General features: G+C 36.8%; 1 protein-coding gene across 4 annotated transcripts in view; it reads right to left on the reverse strand.

Moving 5' to 3' along the window:
- The window catches only part of LOC142098622 (uncharacterized), a 77,643-nt gene that overhangs the window by 13,468 nt on the left and 46,454 nt on the right, over positions 1 to 17,721 (reverse strand). For 3 of the 4 annotated variants that reach the window (XM_075181471.1, XM_075181460.1, XM_075181476.1), the window contains exons 7-9: positions 16,650 to 16,760; positions 13,015 to 13,128; positions 2,702 to 2,880 (exon numbers count right to left, since the gene is read on the reverse strand). In XM_075181471.1, coding sequence (XP_075037572.1) covers positions 2,702 to 2,880; positions 13,015 to 13,128; positions 16,650 to 16,760 — 404 coding nt within the window. The remainder of the gene's footprint in view (positions 1 to 2,701; positions 2,881 to 13,014; positions 13,129 to 16,649; positions 16,761 to 17,721) is intronic. The other variant, XM_075181467.1, reaches the window with a different exon arrangement.

Below are 17,721 nucleotides of genomic sequence, written 5' to 3' on the forward strand. Positions count from 1 at the left end.
TTAAGTAGCTTGATGAAGGATGTGGCGATGAAGATGAAGGATGAGGTGACGGAGAAAAATAATGAGGTGGTGACATGTGGACAAAACATTGTTAATAAAGGGCGCTTGCATCGGGAAGTAACGCTCTTCCCCTGAGGAGGCCTGGGCTAGGCCCAAATGCATGACAAGAACCTTTTTAACACCTTAAGTAGCTTGATTTGACTAGAATGCATGAGTATCATGCACGGGTTAACTTGTACTTTCATCTTTTGCACCTTCCAGGCACAATTTATATGGGAAAAATCATTGCGGGTGCAATTCAGCCAAAGTAATAGAAAATTTCTAGCATACAAAGTGCACATGTAATAAAGAGCAATCCCAATGTTCTTTCATGCTCATCATTAATTTAAGCATTTACAAGGCATTAACTAGACAGTATTTTAGGAGAAAAATTGAAACATTCAAATGTTTATTGAGTCTTTCGGAGGAACAGACCATTTGGCAGAGGCAGAATGTTCTGTCGATACAACCTTTGAATTTCGCTCTCACTTCACTATTCCACACTTATTCTATGAATAAAACTGTCTCTGTTTGAAACAAGAATGACCGGACAATTTGCTTCTGCTGCTCTGTTAGAGATTAGGAATTCTGTCAGTAATGGTGGCATGTGGCATGTACACAAGCAGAGGTTTAAACATAAGCTTATTGCTTTTCTAAGCTGTTTACATAAAATGCTTAGGCTTACACCCTGGAAGTTGGAACCAGAAGCAGGACAGGACATTGTATATTTTGTTGTTTATGTTTTTACAGAGAGCATTGAAGTATATGCTAATAGCCTCATTGTATTATCAGCAGTAAGAGGCCTGGACAGTATTTGATGATGGAATATTTTTTATCCGGTGGTTATACAGCACATCATAGTGACCTGAGCTGCAAACAAATCCACCTTTGTTGTAAAAAAAAATCTCCAGGTGGAAAATGCAAAGCGCTATTTGTCTTTCTTTTGATCCTGTTTGTTGTATCAGCCTGTAGATTACTCACAAGATGGCTTGGGCTTTCAATCATTGTGCTTAACAGCATGTACTGTGCTTGAAGTATGTTTAAGCATACTTATCAACTTTGAAATTCTGAGCTCCGGGAGATACTGGAGGGGGTATGGTGGGAGGGCGTTAGGGGGTGGGGCACGGCAAATTGCGCCATATGGCCCTACTCCTACGACGCAATCACCATTTTGTCATGGGGGGCAAAATTACGTGACTCACAGCTAATCGTGTCATTGCAGCTACTATCCTCCCCACTTCACTAGGAAGTGGGCAGAATGCAGGAGAATTGCTTGCTCTTCCGGGAGTCTGGGAGACCTACCCGGAATTCGGTTCTCTCCTGGACATTCCGGGAGAGTGGGAAAGTATGTGTTTAAGCCCTCACACACTACGGGCCGGTGTGGTTAGAGCATATTGTAACTTTGAGGAGGCAGCTCACTAAGTAAATGAGGGGATGGGACAAGGAAGAAGGAAGGGCGTCCCCACCTAGGAATCATGAGGAACCTTTCAATATTGGTGGATCAGTGGTGATCAGAGCATATTGGGGTTGTGATTTAATTTGTCCTGATTTACAGTTAAATAATGGGAGGTATTCAGGAGCATAAACAAATATGAACATTTCCAAACAGTCAGCTCTACATAACATGTTTCTTCCACCCATAGTGCAGTAAAGAGACATGGGAAATTACGACTATAAAAATAGCTTCCATGTGCTGAGACAATGTTGGACATATAGCAGAGTTTTGTCCCTAAAAAAGTTACAAAACATACTTTAAATGCCATCACATTTCACAGCATTAAGTTCCTCAAACATCAATGAAAATTTGGAATTCTATTCTGTCTTCATCTATCCACATTGCTTAATTAAGCAAAATAGTCATATTAAAAAGAAACTTTAAAAATATACTCCCGTACACAGGGTGACGGAATAAAAAAAATCAAAATAATGAGTTTACAAATGTCTGTGGAAGAACATTTATTACAGATCACTATGCAGTGATGTGTTTTCTAGCAATATCAACCAAAATCTGCTAAAACATCACAAATGCCACCATGTGGACACAAACTGAATTGAAAAATGTCAGGGATTTAATGCTTACATTACTTACATGCTTAGATTTTCTCAAATGCAACATTAACTTTTCTAGATAAGAACAAGTGTTGGTGGGCCTGATTCATTAAGGAAAGTTAAGCAAAAAATTGAGTACGTTTTCTTACTCAAGTTTTCTGGACAAAACCATGTTACAATTAGAGGGGTGCAAATTAGTTTATTATTGTGCACATAAGGAAAATACTGTCTGTTTTTTCATGTAGCACGCAAATACTTGATAACTTATTTGTACACTGAAATTTACAGTTGATCTAGGACATGCCCTACCCCAACTATAAATCTGCCATCACATTTTAAATTTACCTCCCCCTCCAATGCAACATGGTTTTGCCTTACTTACTTTTTTACTTTTCCTAATGAATCAGGTCCGGTGTGTCTAGAACTTATATTGTTCCTTTATTTTAAAAAAATCTAACTATTTTAGACATACATATTCTAAAATGCATCCATATTTGGGGATTGTTTTACATTTTCATTTAAAATGAAACATTCAGCAATGACAATATGCTTATAACAAATGATAATGATTTTATCCTTCCTAGTAGTATGAAATTGCATATTTTCTCTTTACCTTTTTATGCTTGTAATAATGTAGACTCCCATCGTGTTTGAGAACAAACCACCTCTTCCTCCATCCTTTCAATAATCCAGAATGGGTGCGCTTATGTAAGTAGCCACGACATGTTGGTCGAGGGGTATTGGGAAATCGGCTAATGTCCGATCCAACAACCAGAGTCAAAACATCCGGACCTAAAGTATAATTAGTAGCATGCCTATTTGTTATATTTGATCAAATATTGCCTTATTGAGAAACCTATTGAAATTTCTCTTAAAGAGACTGAAATATAAAACAATAATATACTGCTCTACTTTTTAACAGCCCTCCCCCTTATAACACTACACCCTGCTTGCTACCAATACTCCCTTAACATCACATCATTAAAATGTATTAGTTCCACATTATGTCACTCTGTATATAATGCTACCCAGTGTTGGCTTGTTTTTTAGGCTGTTGATATGACAAGGAAATACTAAAAATTAAATAATTGAAGATCTGTATATTTTAATTTCAAAATGAAAAAAAAAATATATTATTCAAACATCCCATTGTAAATCTTAATTAAACTCTATTACAATATGCTAAAAGAATATTGTAGTATCAGGAATATATGAGAAAGAGAGAGAAAGGTATACAGAGCTGAAATCTCTAATTATAAATGCAATAAAAGAGACAATTGTTTGACTATGGCAGAATCGTAACAATAATGCTCATAAGATACAGTATAACAAAATATAAACATTTAATAGATGCTCAACATACATCTATCACTAAGAAACACTGTGTATCAATAGAGATATACAAACATATAATAATTGATAAGAATGACCGGGGAGTGATGGTTTCAAGAAACAGATAAGGAGACTGTGCCATTGCCTTTAAATACGTGTAGATTATTATTATTATTATTATTATCCTTTATTTATAAAACGCCACAAGATTTCCACAGCGCCGTACACAGTACAAACAGTAGACTATACAGGTTGAAACAGTACAGAACAATAAACAAATAATACCAAGACTTAAGAAACTCCAGGCATGGCTATTGCAGAAAAGACGGAGCAGAAGAATAGGTAGAGACAGGAGGGAAGAGGGCCCTGCTCATAAGAGCTTAAATTCTAAGGGAGGGTAAACAGACATCAGGCACAGAAGAAAGTCAGTAAAGGGGATATAGCATTGCAGGAGAAATGAGATAACCAACGGAGGAGATAAGAAAGGGTTAGGTGGGTGGCTGGAAGGCCTTAAGGAACAGGTGAGTTTTAAGTGCCCGTTTGAAGGAGCACAGGTTAGGGGATACACGGATGGAGCGAGGGAGATCATTCCAGTGAAGGGAGGCAGCATGGGAGAAATCTTGGATTCTGGAGTAGGATGAGGTGGTCAGAGTGCAGGAGAGGCGTCGGTCATTGGCCGAGAGCAGGAAGCGGGCGGGAGTGAGAATGGAGAGGAGGTTAGAGATATAGGGGGCCTTGTAGTAGGTGATGGTGAGGAGTTTGAAAAGGATTCTGTAGGGGAAGGGTAGCCAGTGTAAGGCAAGGCAGAGTGGGGAGGCAGAAGAGGAGCAGCGAGAAAGGAAGATGAGTCTTGCAGCCGCGTTGAGTATAGAACGAAGGGGGTGAGATGGGAGTGGGGGAGGCCGGTAAGGAGAAGGTTGCAGTAATCACGGTGGTAGATGATGAATGCATGGATGATAGTTTTGGTGGCATCCTGAGAGAGGAAGGGCCGGATGCAGCTAATGTTGTGTAGTTGAAAGCGACAGGCTTGGGCAAGGGATTGAATGTGCGGAGCAAAAGAGAAAGAGGAGTCAAGGATGACGCCCAGGCAGCAGAGTTGGGTGACAGAGGAGATGGTGGTGTTGTTAACATTGATAGAGAGGTCAAGGTGGGAGGAGATTCTATAAGGAGGAAATACAATGAGTTCAGTTTTAGAAATGTTAATATTGAGAAAGTGTGAGGACATCCAGGAAGAGATGGTGGAGAGGCAGTCAGATACATGAGAGAGTTGGGTGGAGGAAAGATCAGGAGAAGAGATGTAGAGTTGAATGTCATCAGCATAAAGGTGATACTCAAGACCAAAGAGGAGATAAGAGCACCAAGGGAGGTAGTATAGAGCGAAAAGAGTAGAGGGCCGACAACAGAGCCCTGAGGGACTCATACAGGGAGTGGGTGGAGGAAGAACCAGACATGGCTACAGAGAAGGAACAAGATCCCAGTTCAATATATAAACATAAGTAAAATCTTCTCTTTGTAATAATGAAGCCATGGAGTTTTTATCCTCTCCTCTGAAAAAACATTTTTTGTAGCAGGTTCCAATGTTAGCTGGTTTGGTGCTTTTATCAACGGCCACCAGGTGCTGGATGAGGCTCACAAAGCTATTAACAGTTATAGAAGCTTCCAATGGAATCATTTAAGAGAATGGTTATGATTATATTTACCAGACGGTAGCCACCGCAAAATAGGGGTCAAAAGGCACTTTTCCAGTCATTCAGCGCCAGGACAAACAGCTCTGACGTGCTTCGTCTAACTTAAACTTTCTCAAAGACTGCTATGAGTAGTTTTGCACTGGAACCTCATCCAGCTGTCAGCTGTTGTTAAAAGAGCCCGAGTGAGCTAACATTGGAACCTGCTACAATCGCAGTTTTTCCAGGGGAAAGTATAAAACCTCCATGGGCTTCATTATTACTAAACGAGGATATTACTGATGTTTATATATTATTGTTATTATTGTAGATTTATTTATTATTATTGTAGATTATTATTGTAGTACAGTGCTCCGCAGCGCCGTACAGTAGGGAAAACAAAACATACATAAAACATACATAGGTAGACAAAATAAATGCAGACATGAAAACAAAGGTTATGGAGGACCCTGCTCATTAGAGTTCTTACATTCTAAGGGGAAGAGAGCACAGCTGAAACAAGAGGATCAAATGTGGTTCAGAGTGGAGATTGGGACAGTTGTGAGGGTGCATTAGTGTAAGTAGTGTTATCGGGGATAAGGTCACCTCTAAAAAAGAGATGGGTTTTCAAACAACATCTAAAGATTTGAAGACTGTGGAAAAGCCTGATTGGGAGTGGTAAGGAATTCCATAAGTGGGGAGCAGCAAGGGAAAAATCTTGTAAGCTGGAGTGAGAGGTGGCTACCAGAGATGAGACAAGGTGCAGGTCAAAGGTAGATTTAAGAAGGTGGGAGGGAGAGTATTTTGATATGAGATTTGAGATGTATGCAGGGGTGTTGTTGTTGAGGGCTTAGTAGGTAAGAGTAAGTAATTTGAATTGTATTCCGGAGGACACAGGGAGCCAGTGTAGGGACTTGCAAAGTGGTGCAGCAGATGTGGAGCAGTGAGAGAGGAAGATCAGTCGTGCAGCAGCATTTAGAATGGATTGAAGTATGGATATATGGGTGGCAGGATATATATAATATTGAACTGGAATCTACATGTACTTAAAGGCATTGGAACATGCTTCTATCTGTTTCTTGGAACCATCACTCTCGGGTCATTCTTATCAATTATTCTATGTTTTTATAAAGTATGTCTATTGATATACAGTATTTCTTAGAGATAGATGTAGGTTAAGTATTTATTATTGTTTATATTTTGCTAGCAAATGTCACTTTTATTGCATTTATAATTAGAGATTCCAGCGATGTATATCTTTCTCTTTCTTATTAGTGTTATAGAGAGATTTAATGATACCCCATTATACAGCTGCAAATATTCTTTAATGTAATTTATTATAGCTCAGCGATGGATCGTCTTTTTATTTTTGTCTGGTTATATGCAGTAAAATTGAAAATAGAAGTTAACATTCAATTTCTCTGTTTATCATAGTATAATTTATATGTCAGACACAGTTGTACATTGTTTGCATGACAAAAGAATTTCGAACATGTTTTAGTTTGATTGGCATGTATGAGATCACAGACAAACAAAGCGAGTATAGTAAAGCGGGACATAGAATTCAGTCAGGTTTTTATGCTGGACCTATAAAATTCTATAGAAACTAATAAAATCTGTTATATTCTCACTAAGTAAAATTTTATTTTATAGCACAATGATCACACATTGGTATTCATGATTATAATTTACTCATCTTGTAATAATCTAGTGTATATAGTGTGTCATTATAGAATGCAATAATAAGTTATTCACATTGGGCCTGAGTGATTAAGGAGAGCAAAGTATACGAATGGATACTTTGGGCAAAACCATATTGCATTGGAGGGGGAGATAAATTTACAGTTGGGATAAGGCACGTTCTAGATCAACTTTAAATTTCAATGTAAAAATAAAGCTATCAAGTTTGTGTGCTACATGGAGAAACAGCCAGTATTTAACTTGTATACAAAATAATAAACTAATTTGGACCCCTTGCATTGTAATATGGTTTGTCCCGGAGAGCATTTACTCCTTTTTTTGCCTTACTTTCCTTAATGACCCAGGCCCATTAAATCTACAATGCAGCTGTATTTATAGTTGTTTAAATGAACCTTTATGTGAACAGAAGATGACATGACGAATATGGAGAACAACATCTTTCTACACATTCTAATACATTTTTTTTTATATTTTTAAATTAAACAAGTTGAAAATAATAATAAAAATGTTATGTGCAAAAGTTTGTACGCTCTTCTGGTTTATATATTACTTTTATTAGTTGAAGTTGTTAATAAAACCCAAAAAGTTGATTAATTAATTAGGCTTTCTAATAATCAGATGAAAATGCAATGTAAGGGCAATTATCTAAGCAGCTGCCTTTTAAAAAGAAGTGGATGCAACAATTTAAATAAATTTAAACAAACTTCTCTAAACACTTCTGGCTAGCAATTTCAACTGTTAAAAAGACCAAAAAAAATCTAAAAAATGCTGCATGGGAGAATTCTCTGAAGAAAATATTTTCTACAAATGCATTTCAAAGTCATGCATATATCAAATTTACTTGCAAAATGGAGTAAAATTTTTTTTTGCAACAATTACACCATATTGTACAAAAATGTGTGCTGATGACTTTTTCTTTAACTTGGATTTATTTTATTTTATCCTTAGAAGTAAAAGTCTATACAAATAATATTAAGATAGTAATATATTAATATTTCTTAAAATACACATTTGCTTGTTTTGCATTGTTGATAATTTCTACCACTACAAAAAGAGTAAAATGTTTAATACTTTCAACTGTGAAGTCTACTTTTATTATAGAGTATTGTTTACTATTTATTTATTTTATTTAAATTTTACACCAGTTCTATAGTTTTTGTAATTGATCTACAGTACACTAATATCCCTTCATTAACATACATTTGAACTTTTTAAGTCAGTTTTTGATCTTAGTAATGTTTATAGAATCACCCCCATTGTTTAAGCATTCTCAAAAAAGCTTTTATACCAGAAAACTTTTGGAACACTATTCTTTGGACTTATGAAATAAAAATTGGACTGTTCTGCCATAAAAACCTAACGGTCATTTGAAGATAAAGGAGAAATACACTGGATGTAAACAGTCTTTATTCCTTTAAAATGTTTAATACTTTCAACTGTGAAGTCTACTTTTATTATAGAGTATTGTTTATTATTTATTTATTTTATTTAAATTTTACACCAGTTCTATAATTTTTGTAATTGATCTACAGTACACTAATATCCCTTCATTAACATACATTTGAACTTTTTAAGTCAGTTTTTTATCTTAGTAATGTTTGTAGAATCACCCCCATTGTTTAAGCATTCTCAAAAAAGCATTTATACCAGAAAACTTTTGGAACACTATTCTTTGGACTTATGAAATAAAAATTGGACGTTTCTGCCATAAAAACCTAATGATCATTTGAAGAGAAAAGAGAAATACACTGGATGTAAACAGTCTTTATCCCTTTATTGAAATTTATTAATGTGACCATGCAACTAACAAAATTGAAGTGAAAAACAAATGGACAAATTTTAGAAACAATAAATGAATATAAATATAAAAAAATGACAATACCCTGGTTGCATAAGTGTGTACACCCTTTCATGATGGGTCTGTAGCTGTGTTCAGCAATAACCAATTGCATGTTCTATGGCAATTAGCATACACCTGCTAGCAATGAAAGTGAATGAGATTAAACCCAGGTAGAGACCAGCTGTGGCTGTAGGATTTCGTTACAGTTTTCTTAATTGCATCCTACTAGGATAGCCATTGTCTGCAAGGAACTGCCAAAACATCTAATGGATCTCAGGAGAGAGGGATCAAAGAATGTAAAAGGTATGACATGCACCAAGGAACACTGTAAGTGGAAAAATCATCATCATTGTTTATTTATAATAAATGTGGCAGACATTTTCAAAATCAGGACGTCCCTCCAAAGCTGATGGCAAGACAAGAAGAAAACTCATCAAGAGGACTATGACAACATTAAAGGAATAACTGGCAGGAATTGGTTACTCCCTGTATCTGAGAACAATCTGCTGTATCTGAATTATGGGTTAGGGTAGTAAGACTCAATGCATTTTCTGGCATGGATGTTCCTTTATGTGAAAAATGTTTTCAATCACCCCAAACCATGTGGAAAAATGTCTTCTGGTCTGATAAGACCAAGGCTGAATTTTTTTTACCTTAATTCTAAAAGATATGTTTGGCACAAAGACAACACGGCTCAATACCCAATGAATACCATGGTGGTGGCAGCATCATACTTTGGGGCTGCTTCTCTTCAGTTGGGACAGGGGCGTTAGACAGAATAGAAGACATAACCAATAGCTCAAAATAACAAGTTATTTTGGCACATTTATTTAGAGCACTCTACAAAATGACAGCTAGAATCTGATTGGTTGCTATAGGCAACATCTCTACTTTTTCAAACCTGCAGTTTAGTAAATATACCCCTAGGTAGCTAGTTAGTTTATGGGGTATGCACACTTATGCAACCGGAGTATTGTCGGTTTTATTATTTCCGCTTTTTAAAAAAAAATAAAAAATTGTCTATTTGTTCCTCATTCGAATTTTTTTTTACATTAAAAGGTCTGACATGATTAATCTTGATTTCAGGAATTACATCACAAACACCTGCAATTTCAATAAGGGTATGTAGACTTTTAATATCCACTGTAAAGGTGAAACATTTTAACTAAAAAAATGCCTAATGATCCACAGTCAGTGATGAAAATAGAGAAGAAAAGAGGTTAAAATTTCAGCAAATCAGCAATCCAAGGCCCCCAACCATGAGGTCATTACAGAATAGATAGATGAAGATTTTAGATTGGCTTATATAGCCCAGAGAATATTATAACAAATCTGTGGGAAGGGAGAAAATTCCAAAGCAATAATATAAAGACTCTTAACCGGATATAGGAAACTTCTGGATGATGTTGCAAAATAATATCTGAAATGATGTACAAACGTGTGCACAAGCCATATTCACTGTTTTATTCTGTATCTAGAGAAACTGTAATAAATTATAATTAAACTTTACATTTCTAAGGCTCTGCGTTTATCTTTGTACCATGTATAGGTCATGTCAACTTCTATTTCCTTAGAGACTCATTGAAACATACATTTGACCAATGGTGCAACATGTATGCACACAACAGTATCTGGCCAGCTAAAAAAGCATACTGTACATTCAGTACATCTACTACATCCAATTCAAGCCATTCCAACTACCATAACATATTTATATAAGAGTATTGATTAGACCATACTATTCCATATATCATGAACTGAAAGATCATTTCAAGGTGGGTGCAGTGGTCGAAGTGGAGGTTGTATACGGTGTATGCCATACCATCACTTCTCCTACTGCTTTCATTGTAACACTATCAAATTCCATTCACTTACATTCCCATTACATTTTTCATATCTCCACTTCAAAATTTCTTTACCGCCACTTCTAAATTTCCACTTTGACCACTGGATGGGATTCAAATTATTCAAAGACTAAGGGGTATATTTAATAAAACTGCGGGTTAAAAAAAAGTGGAGATGTTGGTTAGAGCAACCAATCGGATTCTAGCTTTCATTTTGTAGAATGAATGATATGATCTAAATAAATGATAACTAGAATCTGATTGGTTGTTATAGGCAACTTCTCCCCGTTTTCAAACTCGTGGTTTAGTAAATATACCCATAGATCTTCACAGATCATCTTCATCTTTAGCTCAAATGTTTTCTTGCTAGTAATATTTTTAAGATAAACACCTTTGATTAATTATTTATATTATGCAATTTTATACAAACCTAAATATGTTTAGCTTTCTGAATATACCAGGGGACATAAGTTTTAAGATAAGACTGGAATGGAGGTAGTAATGCATTGCTAGATTTGGTATTAAGTATTCAAGATTACAATACAACATAAACAAAATTAAGTTTCTAAACTTTAAGCAATTTTATTGTAGATGAGATCATTATTATATTATATTATATTATTTTGTATTATTAATATAGTTTAAACATTTATATTTCTAACATAAGAGACCCTCTATACAAAATGCGCTGCTCCTAATCTTAATTTTCTGTTGGCATTACCTGTACTGAATATGCCCCAATCAAATCTAAACTTCTAAATATATCAAAATATACCTTTACATAGGTAGTGACAGCCTTGGGGCTGATTATGTTAGCATTTAGACCATTAAAATTACTGAAAATGTTAGGGAGGAGGGAAAAAAACCTCAAGTGTATATTCTCTCAAAATCTCCCTCCTCCAAGTGTGGACATGGAAAGGAAACTCTCACACACAACTCTCTCTTAAATATGTGGCTGCAAGGATGAAAGCTAATCTTACCAACATAATACCATACTTGTACACTTTTAAAATCTCCCTTCCTGGAACCACAAGGGGTGGTTATATGACAAGTGTATGAGGGGGTGGGGTGACGTGCTGCCATGGCTCCACCCCCTTCCATCAAATGCCGGAATTGCATAGTTGTGGTCGGGGCTTTATGATGCAAAATCGCGTCATTAAACCCTGCCTCCACACGCCCCAGGAGGATGCCTACTCTTACGGGAGTCCGGAAGGACTCCCTAAAATTTGGGAACCTACCAGACACCCCATGAAGTAGGGAAGTATGCATAATACACAATCAGCATTGCAATGCTAACTATTATGTGAAATGAGCCAATATACAAAATAATGCAGTATATTAATTTGGTGACATTAATGATGGGTTCCTAGTGAATCATTTTGATAAAATATTTTCAATATGAACAAATATGGCTTAAAAGTTATTAAAGGTCATTTATGAACTAGAAAAAGTGTGGGACCTCAGTTTATATATTTTGCACATAATTGTCCACAGGTTGTTTCCTCATGATTCTGCATTTTGATGTGCACTTGGAGATGCTCTGTGTGACTATTTGTGGCCCTGCAGTCCATCACAAGAATGTCAATTATGTGAAAACATGATATGAAGCCCCCCCACCAGACTACTATAGCTTATGGACCGCTTCCTTAACCAATCACATCTGTCTCCTTTTTCTCCCACAATACTGCTTGATTGAGCCCCAAATCTGTCTTAAGATAGTCATGTAAGTTAGGGGACATTGGGACTGCCTTGTACAATTTAATGTTTTCATTGCATTAGTTTATGTACACATATAAATGTTCTGTCCCACATTAAATGTCCTACTGAAATTGATGTATGGCATTTGATCCCCATTTCCTCTGATCACATGTAAAATTTAAGTAGTTTTGTGGAGGAGAAATGGCTCTACTGACAACATTCCCTAAATTTGGGAACTGGGAACTTTCCCTAAATTTGCAATCTCCAATAGTTAAAGTACATTAGAAAACATTGTCCATCAAGAGAAAAACACATTTTTTTGCATTTGACTCATTCATATGCATAAGCCGTATTCAGCTAGTTACCGCCATCTTAACACTATAAGCCACACTGTATATACATATATATATATATATATATATATATATATATATATATATACACACACATTTAAGACAGACGCTTAAATATCACAAAAGTGGAAGAAACGGCATTTGCACTGTGGGCGAGGGTCTGAGGGTCTGCATTATTTCCTGATCATGAATGACCACATTATGCTTATAGAATAAGTGTTATTCTGTATTATCTTATTATGAAATAATATAGATAAAACATCCTGTACTGCAGCCTCTGGTACATAGGAGAAAACACTACAGTGTATGTCGCTGTATGCAACTACAGTAAATATCTACTGCATACACACCTGGATTGCGGTGCTTTTTTACAGTACTTATACACTAGGTAAACTAGCCAGATCAGGGGATTCTAACTAGTCTTCAGAAGCCGACACTTGGAGGAGAGGAGTTTGGAGGGCAAGAATATAAACCAAGGAATTCTCCAGTCTTACCATGATTAATGTCGAAAGTAAAGAATTGTTGTATATTTCCTATTTTTGGGCCATACATGGGGGAAACACGTTTTGTAAGCACAGCCAACACAGTTCTGTAGCTGCAACTTTTCTCTGATGGAAAAAACGAATGTATTATTAACATTGCTAGACTACTAATCATCTAACATTTTGTGTACTGTAGGTCACATGTAAAGGGGTATTCCACCTTCAAACTGTAGTATTATTACTATTATTATTATTACTACTACTATGTAAGATACTATTTTATTTTCTTTCACATGCAAAACTGTAAGTTTACTAAATTTTTTGCTGTATCGTTCTGGCTTACATCTGTGCTTTTTAGACCTGCACTTATATAGTCGGACAGTGTGATTTGTTTTCACTGCCCTAGAATTTGACACAAAGCTGTTCCATTGATTAAGCGATAAAATTGCAGAAAACAGAGCACATCTGAGCTACTGCACCATAAGCCAGGACAAAGGAAATTAATAACAAATTATCAAACCTGATTATATAAATAGGTGATTGGAAGCACAGGAGAAGGCTATAAAGCATTTAGTAGAAGTCACAGGAGGTCCTGTACAAGCCAATAAATGAAGGTGGACCACACCTTTAATACAGTTTAAAGATAGCAGGCATGATTCACTAAGGAAAGTAAGGCGAAAAAAGGAGTAAATTGACAAAACATGTTACAATGCATGGGGTGCAAATTAATTTATTATTTTGCAAACAAGTTAAATACTGGATGTTTTTCTTCATACTTGAGAGCTTTATTTTTACACTGAAATTTACAGTTGAACTAGGACACGCCCTATCCCAAATATAAATCTGTCCCCACACTTTAAATTTACCTCCCCATCCAATGCAACTTGGTTTTGCCAAGTTGCAAAGTAACTCCTTTCTTTGCTTCACTTTCCTAAATGAACCAGGCCCAGTGTGATTATATATGTGTGTATATATATATATATATATATATATATATATATATATATATATTTATAAACACACTGATCAGCCACAACACCACAACATTAAAACCATTGACAAGTGATGTAAATAACATTGATTAACTTGTTACAATGGCATCTGTTAAGGGGTGGGGATATATTAGGCAACAGGCAAAGTCAGTTCTTGAAGTTGATGTGTTGGAAGCAGGACAAGTATAAGGATCTCAGCGGCTTTGACAAGTGTCAAATTGTGATGGCTAGGTGACTGGGTCAGAGCATCTAAAAAAACGGTCTTGTGGGGTGTTCCCGGTATGCAGTGGTTAGTACCTACCAGAACTGGTCCAAGGAAGGACAATCCGTGAACCACGACAGTTTCATGAGTGCTCAAGGCTCATTGATGTACATAAGGAGCGAACGCTAGCCCGTCTGTTCCAATCCCACAGAACAGCTACTGTAGCTTGCTGAAAAAGTTAATGTTGGCAATGATAGAAAGGTGTCAGGATGCAGGGTGCATCTCATCTCACTGTGTATGGGGCTGCATTGCCGCAGACCGGTCAGAGTGCCTATGCTGACCCCTGTCCACTGCGAAAGCGCCTACAATGGGCGTGTGGGCACCAGATCTGGACCATGGACCAATGAAAGAAAGTGGTCTGATCTGATGAATTCTGTTTTCTTTTACATTCCGTCTAAGAGATGGCACCAGGATGGGAAGAAGGCAAGCCGGCTGAGGCAGTGTGATAGTCCGGACAATGTTCTACTGGGAAACCATGGGTCCTGGCATTCATGTGGATGCTATTTTGGCACATGCCACCTACCTAAACATTGTTGCAGACCAAGTACACCCCTGCATGGCAATGGTATTACCTGATGGCAGTGGCCTCTTTCAGCAGGATAATGTGTCCTGTCACACTACAAAAAATATTTAGGAATGGTTTGAGGAACACATCAAAGAGTTCAAGGTGTTGACTTGTCCTCCAAATTCCCAGATCTCAATTTGATTGAGCATCAGTGGGATGTGTTGGAAAATCAGTCCGAGCCATGGATGCCCCACCTCGCAACTTACAGGACTTAAAGGATCTGCTGCTAACGTCTTGTGCCAAATACCACAGGACACCTTCAGGGGTCTTGTGGAGTCCATTCATTAACAGGTCAAAGATATTTTGGCGGCACGAAGGGGATATACACAATATTTGGCAGGTCGTTTTAATGTTGTGGTTGATCAGTGTATTCCGACCAACATGTATATAAATCCCAAATCATCTGTTTATCTTCACACATTTGGTGTCAAAGCCATTCTTTATAGGAGTTGTGCAAAAATGCAACCAAATCAAACATCTGTCATTTGTCTAAGAATGAATTATGTAGATTGTCTAGTTATGTGTACAGCTATTTGTCATTTCCCAGTGTAATATGATGAAACTTTGAGGTTACATTTATGCAAAGTGTCTGTGTTCAGTACTCTCATCTGGTTTAATAGGACTTGTTTTGATTGTGAATGCTTTGACTACTATTTACTTATTAATAGTTATACTTCATAACCTTCTATATAAATTGGTTTTATTTCTGCATTCTGCCTTTAAGTAAACATGACGGGAAGCTTAATAGATAACACAATAACATGCAATTTTGATATTTTTTTTCTTTTACTCATTATTCTAAAAATCTTGATTGCCTGAAAGTCAATAAAATCATATTTAAGGGGAATTGCAAAAGAAAAACATATAAAAGCTATATACATCAAGCTAAGTGTATGTAATATGAGATTGTTCCTGGCAATAGACCCATAGTGGTAAATGTATCAAGCTGCAGGTTTGAAAAAGTGGAGATGTTGCCAATAGCAACCAATCAGATTCTAGCTGTCATTTTGTAGAATGTACTAAATAAATGATAACAAGAATCTGATTGGTTGCTGTAAGCAACATCTGCACTTTTTCAAACCCGCAGCTTGATAAATTTAATCCACAGATTTAAATCTCAGAATAATTTAAAATGACCACGCATTTTAAGATCCAACCCAATGGATCTGTGTGTGATTTGATCACACATGGGGATGGCCAAATTGGATTGTTCAGCTCTGACTTCATTAGTGCTGTGGGCTGATCACTACTGGACTATCACTACTGAACACATAGAGCTAATGGTAACCAGCTGACCGTATTTTCATCAGTGACACTTCACTGACCATCAATGAAGGTTTGGGATTTGGTTGAAAAAAATATGCTATAAACTAATAGCATTAAAAGGGTAAAACACTGAAATATACAAAATCCTGTAAACTGTACAATTTATATCACACTGTATGAATGGGGTAAAAAATAACTTTTCTTCAGTCAGAGATTGTGTTGCCCATATGGAACTCACATTACCTGTGGTTCATCTAAACTAACTATAGTGTGAGCAAGTTCTCAGGTATACCAGCCCAGTGTTACAAATGTCATTGACTTTGCAGCCTTCTGAAATTAATAAATAGAAAATCAAAAAGTACAAACATTAAAGCTTGTAAACCACATTACTTTAAGAAAAATGTCTCAGAAATGCTCAATAGGTGTTATTTTCGCTTACTGATAAATGTAGGCATGTACATATAATCTTAAATTAGAAAGAGCTATGTGATCAACAGTTTATTATATGTCTAGAGTTATTAAATACCCCAACGCAGTTATCTATTTAAAGATGCATGCTTACCTTGCCTTGCTAAACTTGCAGCTTCAGAGTGAGGAATACTAGTCACATCAGTTCCATTTACAGCCATTACTATATCTCCCACCTGAAGTCCTGCTTCTTCAGCTGCGCCATCTTAATAGATATTACATAAATGGGAAAAATTAAGAGATAGCTAGTTTAGGAAAAAAATAACCCTACAACATCAAAATACAATAGAAGTCTGACTTATGTTTTCCCAGGGCCACCAAGAGGAATCTCGGGCCCAGTACAGCAACTACTTGGAGCCCCTTCTATTGCCTGGAAGGGGGAGTAGCCACACCAAATTGATAGCCCCTCCCACTATACAGGCAGGCTAGGGCCCCTAGGCCAGCCTGGGCCTTGGTACTTTGACCCTGCCCGCCCCAACTCTCAGCGCCCCTGTGTATTCCAAAGGTAAAAGTAGAACACTGTCTCATTGTACATCAGTAGGTGCAGCTATAGTGGCAACTTTCAGGGTGGACCGATATAACACCTGTACTTCAAGTAATGAGAGTACACTGGAATAACAAGGACCTGCTCTGTCATTAGAACATTACACTGATGAGTGATTTAGGGTAGGATAAATAAAATTACAGGATATTTTTGCACATTTTGAAACATTTACAAGCCCCCCTGAAAAAAAATGGGCAGAGATTCCTATACTTCACGAAACAAATATTTGATTTGCTTGGTCACAAAATTTTTTTTTGCCACTGGACTTCTTTACCATCTAGATACCGAGACCTACATGAAAATCTGTGCAGCTCCATGTTTAGCTGGGAGACATGAACTTTTACACTTATACCTAACTGTGCCACACATTTCAGCCTTCAACTTGTATGTAGCTTACATGAGACATGAGAGGGATAGAGCAGAGGTGTACGAAGAAGAGCAGCAGAACAACGAGCGGTGAATGAGCCCAGTACCTCATTATTGGTGGCCTGGGTCATGGTACAATAATCACCTGCTGAGTGTGGAAACTTTACAGGAACAAATATTATACCTTGAATTACATGATACAATATATATTTGTCCTACCTAAACATAATCACAACACTTGGTGGTGGGATCTGGG

This window comes from Mixophyes fleayi, chromosome 1 (assembly GCF_038048845.1).
Source record: "Mixophyes fleayi isolate aMixFle1 chromosome 1, aMixFle1.hap1, whole genome shotgun sequence".
Lineage (NCBI taxonomy): Eukaryota > Metazoa > Chordata > Amphibia > Anura > Limnodynastidae > Mixophyes > Mixophyes fleayi.